At 35.4% G+C, this 21,466-nt stretch overlaps 1 protein-coding gene and 1 long non-coding RNA gene across 27 annotated transcripts in view; one reads left to right on the top strand and one right to left on the bottom strand.

The window, feature by feature from the left end:
- Positions 1-21,466, top strand: part of Rab3-GEF (Rab3 GDP-GTP exchange factor) — a 265,506-nt gene that overhangs the window by 200,458 nt on the left and 43,582 nt on the right. For 14 of the 26 annotated variants that reach the window (XM_067103527.1, XM_067103539.1, XM_067103530.1 and 11 more), the window contains 8 exons: positions 51-199; positions 384-545; positions 1,597-1,738; positions 5,700-5,829; positions 6,242-6,458; positions 6,634-6,721; positions 10,206-10,390; positions 16,859-17,038. In XM_067103527.1, coding sequence (XP_066959628.1) covers positions 51-199; positions 384-545; positions 1,597-1,738; positions 5,700-5,829; positions 6,242-6,458; positions 6,634-6,721; positions 10,206-10,390; positions 16,859-17,038 — 1,253 coding nt within the window. The remainder of the gene's footprint in view (positions 1-50; positions 200-383; positions 546-1,596; positions 1,739-5,699; positions 5,830-6,241; positions 6,459-6,633; positions 6,722-10,205; positions 10,391-16,858; positions 17,039-21,466) is intronic. The other 12 variants (XM_067103545.1, XM_067103541.1, XM_067103536.1 and 9 more) reach the window with 1 other exon arrangement.
- LOC136838508 (uncharacterized) overlaps positions 10,090-21,466 on the bottom strand; it is a 67,285-nt gene continuing 55,908 nt past the window's right edge. Inside the window, exon 3 of the long non-coding RNA XR_010853013.1 lies at positions 10,090-12,806. This is a non-coding gene — a long non-coding RNA (uncharacterized lncRNA). The remainder of the gene's footprint in view (positions 12,807-21,466) is intronic.

Raw genomic sequence — 21,466 nt, 5'->3', positions numbered from 1 at the left:
ATAAGGATAATTATGATACTGGTACTAAACTTCTTTTCACTATTTTACAGATAGTCCTTTTCTTACCTCAGGCCCCCGTGTAGTCCATGATCCCATAAGGTCTCCAGATGCTGATTTATCTGAAACCGCAACTGCAGATGTTCTTAGAGACTTACTTGTACAGAAACGACATGTATTACTCTCTAAGCTGCAGTCTCAGGTAATTTTAAGTAGATGTACTGCACTGGAATCTGTTTCAAATTATAACATTTCTGAGATGTAGAACAAGTACTTTAATTTCAAGTAATGTAACTTGCATTTGTTATTTATTACAGTGACTTCCAAATGTGAAGTATGTTTAGCTTATTTGTTTGATAAGATTCTTATATTTTTCAAAAATGCAGGATTCAGAGGCTGGAGATGCTGTGCCGGGTTCAGAGGGACCGCCATCTTGTGGAGCAAGTGACACTGGTTCTATTATCACTAATCCTGCATTTCAAAGGCAGAGAGTATCAAATCAGTCCATACGATCTACAGTATCAGACTCCGAGCTTGAGCAAGGCATTGTAAGTCTTTGTATACAGTATTGTGAACTTTTATATAAATTACTGCTAATACTGTATGTGCTTTATGAAATTAGTTACTTTGAACCATTTTTGCATTACATTCTAAAAATTATTTAAACTAATTCCAGTTGAAATAAAATAACGTAGAATTTTAAGAACCTTTCAATTAAGGTTTGGTTATGATTTCATTCACTACAGTATATAAATACAGTCAGCACAATTGTTTACCTTATTTGTAAACGTATTATTTCTTTGATTAAATTTAAATGAAGAAATATTTTCTCTGCGGATGCAAGAATTATACTATTTGAAGAAGGTCACAGATTCAGAAATTAACATTTTACAGGACTCCTGAAATTTCATTGCCTCATAAATCTTGTAAATACTCTGCTCAAATGTGTAACCTTTAGTGTATATTTTATATTTTTTTTTATTTCAAGTTGAGTAATAATTCAGCATTTGAAGTTTTTGCATGTGAATGCCTTTGCCTAAAAATGTATTTAATCATAAGAAAGATGTAACTGAAAATACTTGAATGAACATCTGTCTTGAATACAGTAAAGCACTGCATAAAATTGCTCATTGATAATGCATGATAGAAGTCAGACCTGACTCTTCTTCTTTGTTAGGAGAATAATTAAGCTAAACTTTTGCAAATTTCAGTAAAGGCAGTTCAGTCCATCTGTTAAAATCTGGCAATATGATTGATATTTATTTCTTGATATTGACAATGGGTGTGTTAAAAACTGAATTATAGCAATTATTTTAGGTTGCGAGTACTTGTGTACAGAATTTTTTGTACAAGAAGATCATTACAATTATGGAATGCAAAGAAAATGTAATGGGAAAATTATATATAGTTTAAAATTAAGTTTTTAATGGACTCATAAACAAATAATTGAGAGATTCCTGTGCAATCTGTCTGAACTGACCTGGTTTCTCCTGACATTTCGACTAGGTCCATTTTGCCATTTTCATTTTAGGAACCCAGATCAAACACCAGTTATTTTTCAGTTCATCACTTGAAGATAAAACTTATGTATTTTTGCAGTTTCCCCGTGGCTCCAAAAGAACCTCAAGTATGTGGTCTAGCAAATCCTCACTTTCTACTGGGTTTAGGTACCATGCTGGTAACATGATACCAACATCCACAACACCCTCACCAGATTCTGGGAGAACATACCTCTTTGAAGGTAAATTTTTGTAATGGACAGTTTCTTTACGTACTAGATTTGCTCATTTCAAAACTTACTGTTCCACAACACAAAGGCTTCTTTATGTGTGTTTCTGTGAGATAAGTTAGAAAAAAGTATAATATATTGTAGGCAGACTGACAATGCAAACATTCATGTTTCATTTAAGTATTTACATTTCAAGATACCCATGTATTTTATGTATTAAATATTAATTGTATATAAATTACTTGTACATAAATTACTAAACTTAATTTTATTCATTATTTATTATGTATTTTGGATACAAATCATTGCCTTAATTAAACTGAGCTATTTAAAGTTAACAGTCATGCACTCCCCTCATATGCATTGTTTTTTGAAGCTGTTGTTAAAGTAATACATATGAAAGGCAGTGTTTTGTACCTTTAGAACACGAAAAAAATGTGTTCTTGTGAATAACAGTCTTTGAGTCAAATATCTATTTGATTTGGAAGGTGATCAACATACAGATGACATCTTTGATAGGTAAAATCATTAGGTAAAACAAATGCTTGTCATTCTCTTATCCTACTCTAGTGGATTTGTGATCTTTTTCAGTTCAGAATGCAAGTTAGTAACCATTAGCTTGAAGTATTTCTCAGAAGATGGAAGATTTGTCAATATTGGTAGGGGTGTCCATGTATTGGCGGTAGAATGAGAGCTAAGATTAAGGTATCCATTTGTAAGTGTGAGGACTTGGAAATGGTTGAAAGAAAGAAATGGTTTATAAAATGTCACATGGTGCTGGATATTGTCAAATAATGCACTTAGCAGTTCCAGCTGCAAAATTGTAGTGCCAACCAAAAACCTTATCAGGGGATTAAGATGGAAAGTCTGAGGTAACACAAGATAGATTAGAACCTCTAAACATGCTGTACACTTAGACTTAAGGACATAAAGTTTGTGCTTAGGCAAATCAAATTTGATAGTGAGCAATAGTGATTGAAGATGCTGGCAGTGGTGGCCTACATTTTTATATGACATGAGCCTTCCTTAGCTCATGTAGTTGAACACAAAAATTCTTTTCTCTCATCCTTCTTTTAGTCAGCGTAAGAAGAAATCCTTTCTCTCTCCCTTCGCTGAGAAGAGAAAGTGCAACTAAAGAAGAAATTCATAGAGGGAACTAAAGGTGACGTTTTTGAGTCACTTCCAGGGGGGTCATGCTACTCACTTCCAGGGGGTTCATGTTACTCCAAGACCTTCAGATGGGATTAATCCAGTGTCCACCATTGACTTAAAAAACTGAGTAAATAATAGGTGTTGACCTCCAGACCACCTAAAGGTAACATCATAGGAACCATCTTTCAGATTACAAGTCCAGGAAAGATGAGCAGTATCGAGGCATCTTCCTGAAAGTTACTTCACTACAAGGGCATTTGATACAGGGTAGCATCTTGTTTCTTATTTTTTTTTATATAGTAAATGTAATTCCTCAAAATACTGAGTCCTGAGACAAGAAGGGGATGAAAAGTGGGACACTGCCCCATCCAAACAGGTGGTCTGTAGTGCTGTGTTTTAAAAGAATTTAGGAACAAGCCCTCCCCCCAATTCCTTTGGTATGCTACTGCTATCATAATACCCAAAATGATTGTTGATGAGTGTGCCCTAATCAGAATGAAAAGTTAGTCAAACCAAATTACACTTTTTTAAGTTTTATTCCAATGATAGGAAGTTGAAAAATAGGCTCTTTTGTAACTGAATAGAATGAAGAAAAAGCAAGGGGAATTTGGGAAAGGACTGTCCTGTAGCCCCAGAACGAGAACCCTCCAGCCCCTGAAGTCAAGTAAGATTATTTGATATTGGACTGATGAAAATATTCATAGCCACATTTAGTGTATCTGGAGTGGCAGAGGTACCTTTATCCTTTCTCTTGGAGCTGCTCTTTGCACCATAATTTCATGCAGGTGATAGTTTGCACAAAATAACCTTGCCTGGCATCAGCAATAATACCCACACCCATGAAAGTCCCTTGTTGGGGCAGGAAAAGCTCAAAGCTTGTATAGAAAGGGTGAATGCTTTTAACAAAACATCAATCAAAATTTCATTTTTTTTGGATTAATGAAACATAATTAGTTGCCTAATTTTTGTTAAAGCATTATTAAAAAGTAGGGTTCATTTGACTTACTAACTGGATATTTTATTGTCTTTAAAGAAGTACCCATAATTTTTTATACAAGTTCCCAAGCCCTAAGGGTTAGTAAGCACTTATCAGGGAATCTGTCTCTTGTTATCTCCATGGCAGTCTGACTTAGCTAGTAGGTAATATGAATCCGCTTATTAAGCCTTCACTACCTTCTACAAACAGTCACCCCTTCCCCTGAAGTAAGATGAGACGGACTCCATCTGCATAGATCTGTGAATAAGGAACATATTTCACTTTGGACACCAACTTTTGTCTCTGTAGAGGTTCAATTAGGACAGTGCCAAACTTCTCCAAGGAATATCCTCTGAAGCCAGGAGCAGCAAGGTACAAGCTCTGTGAAGAAGCAAAGTTTCTTTGCACACTAAGAAAAAGACCAACATTATAAAACCCCAAGAGATGAGGAGGCACTTACAGGCACCTGTAGCCTCCCAGAGCTGTTTGACCCAAGCATTGCTGAATTAGATAGCCAGGAGATATTGTGCCGAAAAGAAAGGACTAGTTGAGGACAGTGTACAGTTGGGAAGTCACAGTTCAAAGTAGGACAGTTTCATTTTTGCATTACATAGCAAATTTTCATCAGTCACTTCTGAACTGTATAAACCTCAGCCACCCAGTTTATTCATTACTGGTGGATAAACCCTTTTACAAATGAAAAATGCCTTGTTCAAGTGAACTGTCCATGTATAGTATAAGGATCACTTCTTACCAAGTTTTCTTTCCACCATCTAGCTTGCATGAGTAGGTCAGCAGTAAGACTGTTTCCCCCCACCCCCAAGAGACTTCACTTGTGTGTAATATAATATCCCTTGCTGAAGGGCAAAGAATATCTCTCCTGTATGGGCTGAACTGTTAATGGCTTAGACCTGGTCTAGTTTATGTTCATCAGCATGTAATCTTAGGGTTCCATCTTCTGGGTGCTCAAGTGTATCCTTTTCCCTTTTGGCATCCTCAGACTGACTATGATTATGATCTGGTCGAGAGAGAACACTTCACTTACAAAACTGAATCCAGTTGATTATTGTGAAAGTGGACTGCCATACTGAGAAAAAAAGGAGAAATTGTGATACAAAGACCTTTCATGTAAATATACCTTAGCCTCAGATATAGATTATAAAATTAAGAAACTGCTAACCATGTTAGGACACAGAAAACTTAACTATCCAGGCTAGAGTAGTTGGCACCTATATACAGTATTTTTGCAATTCTGGAGAAATGCTCTGGTTTGGTTAAAATAGCTAGTAATAAAATAATAATACAGTAATTACATTCGGAATATATAGTTTCCAAACTACACATTGCTCTACTTTTTTATTTTCCAACATCTTTCATTATGCCTCTTTCACATTTGTAAATTCTACAAAATTCTTACAAATTATACTGTTAATAAAACAGAGAATTTCAAATGAAGTAGGTTTGGTAAAAGTAATTTTCACTAGATTTGTGTCAATCAGTATTTTATAGACCCAATTTTGTATGATGAAAGTTTCTATAAACTTTCATAGCTGCTAACTCCACTAAAGAAAGGCTGCACTTTGGCTAAAGGTTCTCTAGAACAGTGCAGTATTTGCTTATAAGTGGTATAGCCTGAAATACCAAGAAAGATGTATCCACACATGATGCCTAACAGTATTATTTAGATATGCTTAAATTATGTAAGTAATGTACAATCGAAATTTTACAAGAAGTTTATTAATACGATAGTTTTCATGTATTGAAAACGCATAAAAACTATCACAGGCTGTCGTCATTGCAGTTGATAAGGCATGAAAATTTCTAAACCTGACTTTCCTTGCTTAGGCCTGATTGGTAAAGAAAGATCACCTTTATGGGACCAGATGCAGTTTTGGGAAGATTGTTTCCTAGATGCTGTTGCTCAGGAGCGAGATATGGTGGGCATGGACCAGGGTCCCAGTGAAATGATGGAGAGGTAAGACAGATACCCTCTTGACACTTGGTGGTTTGTTAATAACCTGGGTGTTCTGGGTATTGTTTTTATTTGTCTTTTATCTTAAACATTCTGTATTCTGTATAACGTTTGCTGAAAAAACTGTGATAGCTTACCTCTGAATTTAGGTTTGAACTGTTGACAGTACTAAAGGTTTTTTGCAGAGCCCCTTTTTCCCCAGCTGTGTTTCTTTCTTCGTTTTATTTTCCATCCATTCCATTTGTTCTTTTCTTACTTAACTGTTCAACTTCTTAAACTTTACCTTGCACTAATTTTCATTTCTCATTAAACAAATTCTTCTTGTGAGCCCTATGCGAGTCTAGAAATGTAATTAAATGATCTTGTTAAACTTGTAAATATTGATAATATTAATTTAAGATTATTTTTTTTATAGGTATAATAGTTTAAGTGAATCTGAGAGAAAAAGGTTGGAACATGAAGAGGACAGATTGCTATCAACTATGTTATATAACCTTGTGGCCTTTATGGTGATGGTGAATGTGCGGAAAGAAGACATAAAGCGAAAAGTGCGAAGACTTCTTGGCAAGTCACACATTGGCCTTGTATACAGCCAAGAAGTGAATGAGCTGCTGGATCAGATAAACAATTTGGTAAGATTTCGTAATAGTTTCTTTATTTATGTAACTTTATATTATTCAAAGTAGGTATTGAACCAACCCTAAGGGAATTCTTGCATAATGAAATACCATTTAATCGTAGCTTTTTCTGTATGGACACTTACGTCACATGATTCATATTGTCATTAATATTTATTTTGTTTTGCAGCATGGTAATGATATTGATCTCCGGCCGCTTGGATCTCGTCAGATGCACAGACAGAGTTTCACAGTGCATTCTGGAACAGATGCATCTGGTGAGTTTTAGTTAAAATCCCTGTGAGTAAAGATTGCCTAAATTCTTCCCATGCACCTTTAATAAGCCTTTTTATTACTCAAAGTAATTATATTACCTTGAAAAATGCTCATCATATTCCTGATTCCTTTATTTTTCCAAATATATGCAATAACTTGGAAAAAATTTGAACTGAAAATTTAAGATAAGGGCTTCTCATTATGTTAACTTCCTATACACTACTTCAAATTTAGCCTAGCTATTGAAATAAATAAGCAGGGAAAGGTATATTTTCAATGAGCTTTACACATAATACTGTAGGTAATTAAGAATACCTAGCTGGCTAGAAGCTTCTGGCAACTATTCTCTGTGAGCACATGGCTTTATTAGAAATAAGAGTACAGCATTCTAGACTTTCATTTGTGAGTATTCACATTCAATTCTGAATTATGTAAAATTTCTTCTGCATAATGCAATTGTAGTAACTTATTTCTATTATGGATGCACTGGAACCAGTATATCAAGTTCCGGCTGGAACCAGCACTAGAAAACATATTCAGTGCTAAAATACACAGATCCAAGCAAATAAATAAATGCAAGTTAGTTTCGTACAGTCATGCTTTGGTATATTAATGAAGAAGAGGAACACTTTTTTCCACCTGTAAATGATTGAAAATATGAAGAAAAAGTCTTTATTGGCAAAGAATTATTTATAAATTTGTACAGTCAGATTTCAGTTTCCTTATACAACTGAAGATAAGGAACTTGTATCCTGTACCTCTACCATTGGTTGATAAACTAAAGAATAAATCTGAAATCTTAGCCATTATAATTTTGGTTAACAACAAAGTTTATCCTGCAAGTTCTCCAGTAAAAGTACTTGAAGATAACCTAATGAAATTATATAAATGAAAATTTGAAAAATATCAAGATTAGAAATAAATGCAAATAGCTAGCCTTGAGAAATGTAAGCCTTATGATAACTGCTTAGATGTAAAATAAAAATTCTGGTTCTGGCCAATTATTTCATGATAGCTCTGGCCGGAACCGGAACTTGCTAAAATTTGAGGTTCTGGCCAGAACCAAGTTCCGGTGCACCTCTAATTTCTAACATTTATTTTGTTATGTTTGATTATGTGAACTATCATTATCTGAATAGGGTAGAAAAAGTGAAAAAGTTAATTGCAGTCATTGAATAACTGTAGCAGAGACAATAAGAGGGTTACTGTATTTGTAGCCAGTTTTCAGTTGTCAGTACAGAGACAATAGAATAGCAATCCAAAGAAAATGAATTGAACAGGGAGGGAGAAAGAGTGGGCTTAAGCTCAAAGATAGCAACACACTTCCCTATTTAGGGATGAAATATTATAACTGGGACTAAGGAATACCAGTTTTCACAGAGTAAATGTAGGAAGAGGTGGTCTGATGGGTGTTAAAGATGTCACTTAATGGGAGGAGGAATAGATTTAGAGTTTATAGAAAAGACACAGAAACACTTGCAGGGTAAAGGAACTGGACTAATAAAAGTACTAAGGTCATGGCCATTGATCAGATGATTTGCTTTTCATTCTTTTCTATCAGAGATAAAGACAAAAGATGAAGTACCCAACATATAACTGACTCACTTTTGTCTATATATATATATATATATATATATATATATATATATATATATATATATATATATATATATATATATATATACACACACATATATATTATATATATATATATATATATATATATATATATATATTATATATATATATATATATATATATATATATATATATATATATATATATATATATATATATATATATATATATATATATATATATATATATATATATATATTATATATATATATATATATATATATATATATATATATATATATATATATATATATATATATATATATATATATATATGATCATCAAGTCTTATCTGAATTAGAATATGTATCTTATTTAGATTTTTTTAAATTATAATCCTCATTCATTTTGCAAGCTATTGAAGGTTGAAAAGTTACCTGTTGAGGAAATAAAGATGTAAATATTAACTGAAAAACATATGATATGATACCACTGATTTGCAACTGAAAATAAGTTTGCCTGTTCAGTTCATTTTGTCTGTTGAATGTCTGTTCAGTGGGAAACCCCAGATTTATAAAATATTATTGCATTAATCATAATATATTACAGGAAGAGGTATATCTGATTGTTGAATATGACGGTACTTAAGTTTACGTAAATGACACTTACTTCTAGTTTTGTTTTATTCAGCATCTCACATATACCATTTCCTTGCTTTGCATAATATTGAGGCATAAATGATAATTATTTGCTAACACAAAATGTTTTTTGTGTTTTTCTTGTTCCAAGACTGATAAATATATTTGGCTGTTTTTTCACCTATGATATTTTGCCTCTAATTATTGTGTTAGCTTTAGTCCCTGAAGAAAATCATTAATATATGATAAATACTTGTAAAAAATTGCAGACCAGTGAAAGTGTTTAAGAGAGTGTGCAAGAGGAGGTAGTGGAGAGCAAATAATGTAAAAGCCCGATTAAAGTTATGAGGCTAAAAAAACCCAGTAAGAAGAAGCAATTTGTTCTATGGATGGTAGAATATTTTGGAGTAAGTACATCCCATGATTGTAGAATGACCAAAGAGGCAAGTCATATGATCATTGAACCAATTTTCTTTCAAAGAAGAGAGTTGTGAAAGTTGAAAGCAAGGTAAAGAAAAGTGCAAACTATTGGGATGAATTGTGATGTATTAATGTGTGTGTGATACAAGATCTGAAAGGGCAAATCTTGCCCTTTCAGTTCTTATCTCACACATATTAATACATCACAATTCATCCTAATACCTTCTACTTTTTTTTTTTAACTTGCATTCAACTTTCACAACTCTCTTCTTTGTGAGAGAATCGGTTCAATGATGTTATGACTTGCCTCTTGTGAAGATACTCAGAAGCGGTAAAAAGGTCAGCTTAGGTGAACCAGTGAACTGTTTTTGAGATGGTTTGGTGTTGTGGAAAGATTAGCATATTTTTTAGGCATTGGGAGTGAAAAGGAGAGAAAACTTTAGAAATGGCTGGATAAATGGAATGAAAGAGAGAATGGAAAGGAGAGGCCTCAATATCCAGGAAGCAAGAGAATGTGTATATAAGAGAGACGAATAGTCCAGTGTGTATGGGGGTTCTGATGCACAGCTAAAGGTCCCTCTCTAGGTTTATAATACTGTTGATGGTGGGGAAGTTTTTTGCGCCAAGGGTTTATCTGTGATTCTGTAGATAAAGTATGAATCTGGCAGTAATCTCTGCATTATTTGTCTTTAGTAGAATCAGCCTTTGTTTGAGGAAAGGTTATATATACCATGTATTTATATACTTTAATTTATCAAAGTAATACACATTGTGATTGTATTCCATGGTGTCCTGTAAGTGTGCAGTACATATAAAGACCTTGATATATTTGACTTTTTGCAATCCTCAGGAGATTTGCTGTTCTTGGAGGTTCGTGATGATGGCCTTATTCTTCGCTCGGTTGGTGGAGTCATTGTGGAACGTTGGTGGTTTGAGCGACTTGTCAATATGACCTACTCTCCAAAAAATAAAGTCCTTTGTCTTTGGCGGCGAAATGGAGGTCAAACACAGCTCCATAAATATTACACAAAAAAGGTAGTTAAATATTTTTGCTCTTGACATCGAATAAATCTAAAATGTTTCGTGCTGTAGTTTTAACACTTGACATTGAGACCCGTGACAAACCAAAGACCCTTGGAATTGATGGTGAGTGAGAAAAATCACCTGTGGCAAATAAAGCTGATATTATGAAAAACTTTTTCACAGTTTTTAAAATCTTCACATACTTAACATACTTGAAACATGAAGTAACAAAAACCTATACTTGTGTCTTGTCATTTCTTTTAAGGTTTCCATAATCTGAAAATAACTGTCTTTTCCACGAATTTGGCCTGGCATGGAATCTCTTATACTAGCAAATTCTCATTAATCATGACAGCCCTGATGGTAAGGCATACAGTACTATTGTATTGTACAAAATATTAAACTGGGATGGTGTTCCTAGTTCTTGGTACAGGTACTATTCTTTTTCTTAATGTGAACATATTTAAAATGGCGTTGCATCTGGTTCAGCATGAGATTGGGAATGAGTGAAGAAGTGGAACACTCGTGTGATTCCCCCTCCTCTTTGCTTGGAGAGTGCCCAGCCGATATGGAACCTGAGAAAGTCTATGGATCTTGTGAACCACATTTCACTAACTCATGACTATAGGGAGGGTTTTGTGACCATGAACCTTGTACTTCAGCACAGATTAGTCTCTCTTGCCTTTCCAGTTAAGCACAGTTGGACTAACACCACCACCTCCCTTCAGTGTGCATAAAATTGTCAGACTGGATGGATGTTGGGTTGTTGGTTGCGTATGGCAGACCTCTGTTTACAGTACTTTGATTGCTTGGAGGACCAGTTCCTATGCAAATGCATAACAATCAGACTGGGATGGTCTTTGACATGATAGCACCTTCTACCGCTCTTTTGAGTGGCCTTTCGTTAGCCTACACTTTCCCTGAAGATCAGTAGCTGTCATACCCTCTCTGTCGGTGTGTACTTAGGCTTTATCATGCGCAAACATACAGGATGGTTGTGCTATGGTTTTCTGTGATAAGTCCATTGGCTAGGTTTTGTTTGCTGGCAGTACAAACAGGTTTGCTTCAGTAAGTCTGGCTTCGGCCGATCAAATGGAGAGTAACACCTCAACTTGACAGACCCCAGCTTAGCTTCTGTATGTATCAGCTGCCATATTATGAATATTGTTCCGTATGCTAACATTTTAGATAGGATACATATATGTATAGATATTTCTTTACTGTTAATTGAAAATAGTAAAGTGCAAGCTATAACATAAGGGTGTTTGTTACTTAACTAGCTTTGTTACTTATCAGAAAGGCCATACCGCCAAAGCATCTGTTAAGTTCAACTGCTACTGTATTCAAATTTTATACCATGGGTTGGTGAACTATAATTTTCAGAGGTTACATCTCTGTGATCTCTTTTTTCATCAGTGGCACAGACTTTGCCATTGTGCACATTCAGTCCCACGAAAGTACTCATGGCTATTGATGTGTCAACCTCTGTGGGAAGTCCAGTTTTTACTTCAGGGAATTTATACTTTTAGAGATCCTTACCTGCTTCCAGTACCCCTGCAGCAGTGTTGGTACACAGATCATTGGGCTCTTGGTGAGCCTAATGATCGTGAAGAAGTAACCACTGCTGTTCTGTCATGAACTTATTGAAGAAGTTCATGAAGGTTTACTCAAGGGGCAAAGCAATTGTTCTAAAAGCTGTGATTGCATTCTGCTTGTGTTGTGGATCAGATTAAGCTTTTGATGTGTGGATTGTAGGGTTCCTGTTATTCAGCAATCAAGCAGACAAGTTCTGTACAACTGTGTAGGTTGCCATTGGCATCAATCACAGCTCCTTTCACAACTGAAATGACAATATAGCTTGTTTACCTCACATGAAAAAAGTCAGAGGCAAACTAGGGGCAGGAAGGAATTATATATTTCCCTCTCCTCCCTATCATCATGGTCAAAAACTTCCATTTTCTTTTTCTTAAGGGAAGGGAGATGAGACACTGGATCAGTGTTAGATTCCTCAGTACCCCCTTTCAAAGGTAACATGGATTGAGCAGTGGAAAGAGGAACAGGGTTCCTGCGTTGTCTATTCCACCACTCAGCATAGCATCAACCCAGAGTGGCAGCAAAGTTATCTGTAGCCAAACATTTGGATATGGTTAGGCCTTCATGTTCTTGGGGTGGGAAGAACACATTTCTCTAAACCTAGACCAGTATCCCAGCCATTTATTCTTAGGAAGGGAAGGCACACTTCCTAGCCCTTCCTTCCTCCTCCAACTATAGTAAATAGGTGCAAAAATAGATACAAGATGGGCAAACAGATGCATACAATTGCCTTTTCTTAGTCATGACTGCCAAACAGACAAAAAGCAATATATATACTGTACATATAAATAATTGTACTGTAACTCCAATGCAGTGAAAATTCCATGGAGATTATCTGTAAAGAGAAAATGTTATGTAATGACACATAATGCAAGATAGTACACATACAAAAATATTTTCCATAAGAAAACCTTTGTAAATAATTATATTTTTCACAAGAAAACATTTGTACATGATGAGATACCTTATTATGCCACAATAAATACTCCAAATCTGGTGTAATTACTGTACTGTATGTATTACAACCATACAAAAATTAATTTTCTTGATAGTTTTACTATCTATTAGTAAATACATTGACAAAATAGGAATTCAAATGAGGTAATTACAGTCCTGGTACTGCCAAGTTATATTTGCAGTTTTATGAATTAAAATTTTTGATAATTAACCAAATGGGTAGATGATTTAGATATAGTCTTTCACTTATAATTCTTGATGACCTGTTATCTTTGAATAATATGTATATCCTATTTGATGTGTTGTACACACACACACACACACACGTTAAGTTAAGTATATCTTAGTTTTACCAGACCACTGAGCTGATTAACAGCTCTCCTAGGCTGGCCTATATTAGACTTATTTTACGTGGCTATGGTTACTTAGAACGACCTGCTTATTGTGGAATCTTATAGCAAGAATGAATTTCTATCACCAGAAATAAATTCCTCTAACTCTTCATCAACCATATTTGATGAAAGCTCAACCGAGTCGGCCAACAAAGGGCTCTGAGACACACACACACACACACACACACACACACACACACACACACACACACACACACACACACACACATGCTAGGGCATGGGAGGCAAACAGGTCAGAGTACATCCACGTATGCTAGGGCATGGGAGGCAAACAGGTCAGAGTACATACAAACAATTGACACAACACGTTCAACAGCCTACTCTTACGAACGCTAAGGAGATATGAAAACAGGAATAAAATCACAATACTCCCCATACACATAGAAATTTTTAAAAAATATGCAAAACAATTTTATAATAATAAAAATCAAGAGAAACACAAAAGAAACAGGTTATGATAAATACAAAATTGTTATATGTGAAACCAAGAGAAGAGCATTCATGTTAATAACAAGGAAATCACCTACTCTGCAACACACAGTTACTCTAGTTAAAAAAAACATAAAAATGGCAAAAAATAGCAAAGGGTAAAGAATAATGTTAAGTGTGAGAAAAACATGGCACAATTGCAGAAAAGATACACAGAGTTGAAATGTGTTAACTGTGTTATCTTAGGGTCTGGGTATGCACATTATGGGCCTTCTGTCTTGGCTGGGACAAGGAGTGTGACTGGCCTTTTATTCTGGTTTAAATCCCAGAATAAGTTCCTCTTTGGACTGGTCGATATCGTTCTCGGCTAGCACTGTGCCGGGCCTGTGTTCGATTCTCCAGCCGGCCAATGAAGAATTAGAGGAATTTATTTCTGGTGATAGAAATTAATTTCTCGGTATAATGTGGTTCGGATTCCACAATAAGCTGTAGGTCCCGTTGCTAGGTAACCAACTGGTTCTTAGCTACGTAAAATAAGTCTGATCTTTCGGGCCAGCCCTAGGAGAGCTGTTAATCAGCTCAGTGGTCTGGTTAAGCTAAGGTATACTTAACTTAAATCCCAGAATAAAAGGCAATGTGTGATTATTTAGTTTGTACTGAAAAAGTGTTTTCTTTTGTAATATTTTATGTTCATATACAGTCAAACACCTGTCACTGACATATTTGTAATTCAATTTTTAATTCATGGTTGAACCCCTACTGCCAAAAAGTCACAAAATTACCAACACATCAAACCCCATACAAACACTGCACCATTCGTTTCTATTTTGCCTGAGCATTCATGTTTCCTGAATATTAAGACCCTTCAATTCCAATAACTCTTCCAGTCCTTATAACCAACACTTTCTAGGTCTTCCTTTACTCCTTCCTCCCAACTCTTCCAAAATTTAATTCCATTTTACCTATCATTAAGTTATTTTGACATAATCAAACAATCTCAAAACAAACTGATTCAACTTTTCACCTAGATGACCAAATAATGGCTTATGGTAGGTACCACCACATTAGTCATGTTTTTAATCTTCCTTGCACCACATGGAAACATTTTATCTCAGTGTTTCAACCATTTTTCTGTTATCTACATCCAAAACCCACACTTCTCTTCCATAAGGGATAATTGTTTCAACAATTCCATCGTGTATTCCAATCTTGCCTTCCATTCCCTTTAACAATTTTTATGCAAACACCTTGTTACCTTCCTTGCTCACTTATTTTGTGACTCATCTTTTCTCTCACTGTGCACTCATCCATTACATCGACTCCCATACTTATATAAATAAATTGCCTCATATTTTTCTATCCACAAAAATGTTCATTGCTTGAGCTTCCTAATACTGTATTTGCTTTATTTTTTCTCTCTAGCAAAAACTTTCTTTTTTACTGCAGCTCTTTTCACTATCTCTAATCAGTACAGTGCTGTATGATCTGCAGACATCAACTGTTCCACACTTCCTTCATGACCCTTGTCACAGATTCACTCTTACACTCAACTAGTCAAACTCCTGTCGACATATTATAATGCAAGCTTCACTGCATCATTAAAACATTATATTTGCTAGTAACAAATTATACTCCACACCATACATTCTCAGAATAAGTCATGCTGAAACTCTGCCCAGTCTATTGCAAGCTTTTTCTATGTTCATTTATGTCACTGACAGGTTTTTCACTTTCAAAATTTTCACATAACTCTTTCATATTAAAAATTTGATCTACATATCCTATTCTTGTTTAACTCACACTGTGCTTTCACTATCAGTCTTTCTGTCATGTATGTATCTTATCTTTTCAGTCAAAATCCTATAATACTGTATACTTTTCCTGATATACTAAGTAGTGCTAAGCTTCTATAATTCTTTGTTGCCTTGTACCATCATACAAAGAACTTGTCCCTTATCCAGACCTACTGTACACACCTAGGTCAGCCACAGACTCACTTTTAACACCAATATCTAAATTGCCCTCCTTAAATCCTCATGAGTTACTTCCACAAACATCATGAAATACACACAAACCTCTTCCACTCTTGTATCATTGAACTCAGCTTTTCATCTCTCATTTCCACTTACAACAAATCTTCAGAATACTAGAATACAACTGTAACCTAAACAATCTTATTTCTTTGACTACACAACTTATTTTTAAACTCTTCTTCTTACATTCCTGTATCCACAAACACATCTTAATGACTGAAAAACCGATTCCATGAATATTCTATGTTCTGTTCCATTTCAGTGTCTTAAATTCTGTTCTCACTAACTTCTTATTGAAGACATCTGTCTTAATTACATTTATAACCACCTTTTTACCCCTTTTTGTCATTTCTAATTTAATTTTTCTTTAATTAAATAATGATCAGATAACCCTATAGTAGTTCACCCTCTTCCCCTCTTCCCATTACAGAGCATATATCACCTTTCACTCCTGTCTAATCTTTACATAATCTATTAACCTCTTCCTCCCCATGGTATTTTTCCCAAGTATGTATATAACTTATAAATGTTCTTACTAGAAACCATATACAGTACTATTACCAACATTCAAAACTCCCATTCCAAAGACATTTGCACAAAATATATTTCTCTGTAATTCCAGAAACTGTTATTGTACCTACTAACTGTGCTATCTTTTTCTCTGTCACCTACACTCCACCCTTTCACGTTTTCCAAACTCACTTAGGCACAGATTTACTTTCACAACAACTCTTCAAGTTTTTCTTTTTCTTCTAGAATAGGATACTCTATGAAAAGTTTATCTTGTCTCACCCAATCTAACTTAGGCTATACTTTGACTAACATGTATGTACTCTTTCACCCATCATTTCCTAATCAGTTTGGCAGTTAGAATGATTTTTCTGTGTACTGAAATATTTGTAAGAAGAAATAAGATCCATAATTTCCTTTTTCCTTCCAAATTTTAAACAGTGTATTTGAAAAAAAATCTTACATTTTTTTAAGCATTTTGTATTATGTTTTTTACATACCTGCAGATTTGTACTACATATTGTATTTTGATGTTTACTTTCCAGTGCAAAGACCTCTATTACTGCATTAAAGAGGCTATGGAGCGAGCAGCGGCCAGAGGGGTGGGAGCTTTACCTGGAGTAGAGCTTGGTGGTGAATTTCCTGTTCAGGACATGAAGACTGGAGAGGGTGGCCTTTTACAAGTTTGCATGGAAGGTGTTGGACTGCTGTTTGCCACAAGCAAGGTACGAATAGAAGGGAGAGTGTGACAAGGACTTCATTTTGACACTTATTTCTGGTGTCTTTGTCAGCGTCCTCGTCACCTCTTTTTGTTGATTGGCTCTCTTGCTCCTCCTCCTCTAGTTTTTGGATCATGTTTGGTTCATATTTTTAAGATTTTTTGCCTGGCTCTTTTGCTCTCGGGCTGCTCAGGTTGGTGCCGTAAATAATGTTTAGCTTGGTCATGTGTATTTTTAGGAAAAGGGCACCCCATTGTGGTCATATTCTTTAGGGGGAGCCTTTAGAGACAAAATAGAAGTAACTTGAAGGTCTTTACAGTCATTTTTCATATTGAATATAAGTAAAGTACAGTATTTAAAGTGTACCTTCGCCAGAGGTAAAATCAAATGTATTATGATACCTTAATCATGTGCATGCAAAAGTATTCCACTTTAATACCTTGTAAGTTTGTTTGTTAATTACTTCGCAAAGAAATTCAGTAAGTATTATGTAGCTGCTTATGTGCAATTAACCATACAAAATTACATTTAAACAATTACATGTTAATATAAACTGTACATCTTCAGATACTGCACACAAACAATTGCAATAGCTGAGGTTACACTTCATCAGTAATAAAATGACAATATTTAAATATTTCTACCTAGTGGTTATGAACACTTCCTGTGAAATCCAAAGGAGAGTGAATGTGATACATAATAAAAGGTTCTGATTGAAAACTGAATGAAGGTGAATAGAGTTGAATGATTTGTTGAGCGCCATAAAGGCACTCTGTATACTGAGGTACTGTACATTATAACAGACATAAAGGGGAAAATTTTCGACTTAATGTTGTGATAGTGGAGTTACAGGCTTACTAATGTTGTGATAGTGGAGTTATAGGCTTACATTAGTTAGGTAGCTTGCAAAGAAACAGCCTGGCTGTTCTTTCACAGCAAATTGCTTGTATTGTAGATAGATAACAGCAGCTGTATTGGTAAAAAGTGCTACCTGGATGCTTTATTTTTACTTGATGAACTAAACCCATTTGTTTTATGAAATATTTTAGCTGATAGCAAAACTTCAAAACCATTTACTTGCACTGGTACATGTAGTCCTTTTCTTATGACAAGAAAGTACCCCTGCTTGATCTACTTCTGTACAAATACAAAAATGGTATTTGTTTAACCTGTCATTTTAAACAATTTAATCTTGGGTTGTCACAAAAGTGAAGAGTATAAAAAAACCTAATTTTTCATAAAACCTACCAACCATAATAGCTTTACAGACCAGGGATAATTCTTCACCGCAAATTAAGGCTAAGTGCAATTGCTGGAGTAGTCATACAACAATTGAAGTTGTTATAACAAAACTGTTTCTTTAAAACCCATCAGTCATAGTCATAATTCAGTGTTGACCCTTTGAATAACCCTGATTATGATTGATTGATCTGTCAAGAAACAACTTAGTTTTCTCATTGATAACCGGTGCTTTAGTGATTAAAATATTTCTGATGGCTTTGTCCACTAATGTTATTTTCAGAAACCACTTGTTTTTGTACTGATGGTATTGTTTATTTTAATGGTTACTGAATAATGTACCAAAATTTTAAGGTACCTTATATAATGCTAAGAATATTGAGGGTTGATACTAAAAAATTTTTCTATATTTAATAAAAATTTTAACCCTGGAAGGTGTGTTGTTTGGGGTGTTAAGGAGTTAGTGTCTTCCTTAATGACTTTGACATTATTGGATACATTAAGTACCAAGGCAGTTTAAGATAGATTTTGTTTAGCCCGAGAAGTGATGTATGCTGAGGCTACACTCTTTAGGGGTAAGAAAAGGTTATAGTATAGAAATGTACTCTTCAGGTTGAGTAGTGATTTTTGTGTTCAGTCATGAACTACTTTTGGTATGGACTTGTGATTTCACTAGTTAGATACATATAAAGATCAGCTTCAGGTGAAATACTGTATCACTTTCTCATTCTTTGAGAGATTTTTGGCAGTAATTGATATGTTGTATTTTGATGATTTACGGTAGTCATTTCCTTTTGTTTTTGTTTAATTTCTTGGCTTTCTCTCTCCCATGTTAGTGTTGGATTGCACTGTGTTTATTCTTCTTCTCTGGTATTTAGTCTTGGTGCGTCTACTCTCCTTTTGAGGTTATCCCTAAGTTCTGTAGTTAGTTTTGCAGTATAAGTCCACTGACAGGGTTATTCTCTTCCCATGTACTGTTATATAGAGGGCAGTGCTTAGTTGACACTTTAGGTAGTGCTAAAGGATTTTATTTGCCATCCCTTGACACGTATGTGCCTATGTTATTCATTTTATTTTCCATCCGTTTTTCGGTTCTTACCACTAAGCTGTCGTACTTCAGCTTTTCTTTCTCCCACTTCCACCATTACCAGTTATTCAATAGGAATTACCTCAGAAATGGATATCATGTGAATTATACTTAAACAAGGAGAGTTAGGTTGAATGCCATACCTCGTCATTTCTCACCTGTAAATAATGTGTCCCTGATATGTTCAAGGAAAAGAAATCTCACCTGTAAATCATGTGTCCCTGATATGTTCAAGGAAAAGAAAGTTTTACAGCAGAGTAGTATTTACATTAAAGGACTGAAAACCTTACATATCCCGCAGGTGGTGCATATAACTATAGTCACAAATGTAGATTGTCTTAATATATAATAGTGACACATTTTCAGTGTGTCCTGTCTTGTGTTCTTTAATGAAATATGAGATGAACCATGCATGGGAATAGCATAAGTTGTGGAGAAGTTGGCATGCCTTCTCAAGCTCACGTGTCTAATGGGAATCAAATACTTATATTAAGTAGAAAAATTCAGTGGACTGCAAGAATATGCTGTTTGTTGCACCAAGCAAGAAACTTTCCTTACTTACCCAGGTAAAGGTTAGTTGTTGAGGATCTACAGAAGCTTGTGGTTGCAACTGATGCAACTTCCAATGTCTCTTTCTGTAAATTTATGCTGGATAACCATGCACGAAGGTGCGTGGACTCCATACAGTTCAGAAGTGAGGCTGTTTCTGTGTTGACCAAAGAAGAACAAAGAGTCATTCATGAGTTGGAAAAAATCAAAATGTCAGGTGGATCTGCTAGAGGGAAGACATAGATGTCCAGGTTTTCCCACACTTGTGGCATTGTATCATTGCCCCAAACTGATGGGTTGAGCAATACACTAGAAGCCTGTTGTTGAGGTGTTGTTGACAGGTCAAATAGACTTGCCAGATTGTCTTGCAAACACCCACATTTTGAGAAAACACTGGCAGGAGGAACTGAATATTTATGCTGATGGCATCAGCAATCACAGCTTGTGCTCCTCTGCCCAGAAAAAAATTTTTATGGCCAGGTAACATGACAATTCTAGAGCAGGAAACTCCCTAGTTTCTAAGGTAAACAATGATAATTATGTTATCAGACATGGCCCCAGTGCTTTACCCATCCATGGATGTCATAAATTCTTGGAGGTCTTCAAAAAGTCTTTTAAACCCATAAGTCAATATGCTGTCTTGCTCCTCACACAACCACGTGGAACACCCTCATCAAAGGCTCTCCTTCTAGCACCATCAGTAAAGGATTTGAACAATCTTGCCTGTTACCAGAACTTGGTACTCCTTAAGAGAGTGATGATGCCTTTCAACAGATGGCCAGCCAGAGTTGGAAGGATCAACTTTTCCAAGGAAACGAAGTAATGCATCGCTACCTGCAAGGACTCAACTAATGCTGAAAATGCTGGATGGATGCAGAGACAGTGAATCCTGTGGAAGTACATTACGCTGATGTCTAATCGATTTCCAGCCTCCGAAAGCCTTGAGATAATGAAAGGGCAACTTTAGAACTCCAGACACTGAAGAGACTTCCTTAATAACCTCCTCAAATAACAAACTGATCCTAATCCAGTGCACAAAACTTCTTGCTGATGTGGACATAGGAGACAAGGGGATTAGTAGAGGAGACAAGCCCGGCTTGTCTCAAGCCCCCTTTTTAGAATTTTGTACTGTAGACCAAACCACTGCCTACATCCTGACAGGTGTGTGTGGTAGATACCGGGTTGACGACTTCAACAACAATATCACTGCACTGTGAAGTACTGGGTATTTCTGAGACTCCTTCTGAAAAGGCTAAAATGACAGGTTGCATGTCAGGCTCAAGACCAATTCTTTATTCATGCATAAGCAGCATTCCACACTCGTATACAGATACTGAGTGTGGAATGCTGCTTATGTAACTTGGGTGTTGTCAGCCAAGGGTAGCTAATGATCAGGGATGAATCACTTGCCTATTAAGATATTATTGTGGACTAGGTCACCAAAGTCTTCATCTTTGTTTACTCTTAACCAGAAGAAACACCAAGAGGTCTTTTTAAGAAATACTTATTTCCCATTGTATTTCTTCCAGTTTGGAGAGCAACTGCTTTTAGTCATAAAT

This window comes from Macrobrachium rosenbergii, chromosome 5 (genome assembly GCF_040412425.1).
Source record: "Macrobrachium rosenbergii isolate ZJJX-2024 chromosome 5, ASM4041242v1, whole genome shotgun sequence".
NCBI classification, from domain to species: domain Eukaryota; kingdom Metazoa; phylum Arthropoda; class Malacostraca; order Decapoda; family Palaemonidae; genus Macrobrachium; species Macrobrachium rosenbergii.
This window is presented reverse-complemented; position numbering and strand designations above follow the sequence as displayed.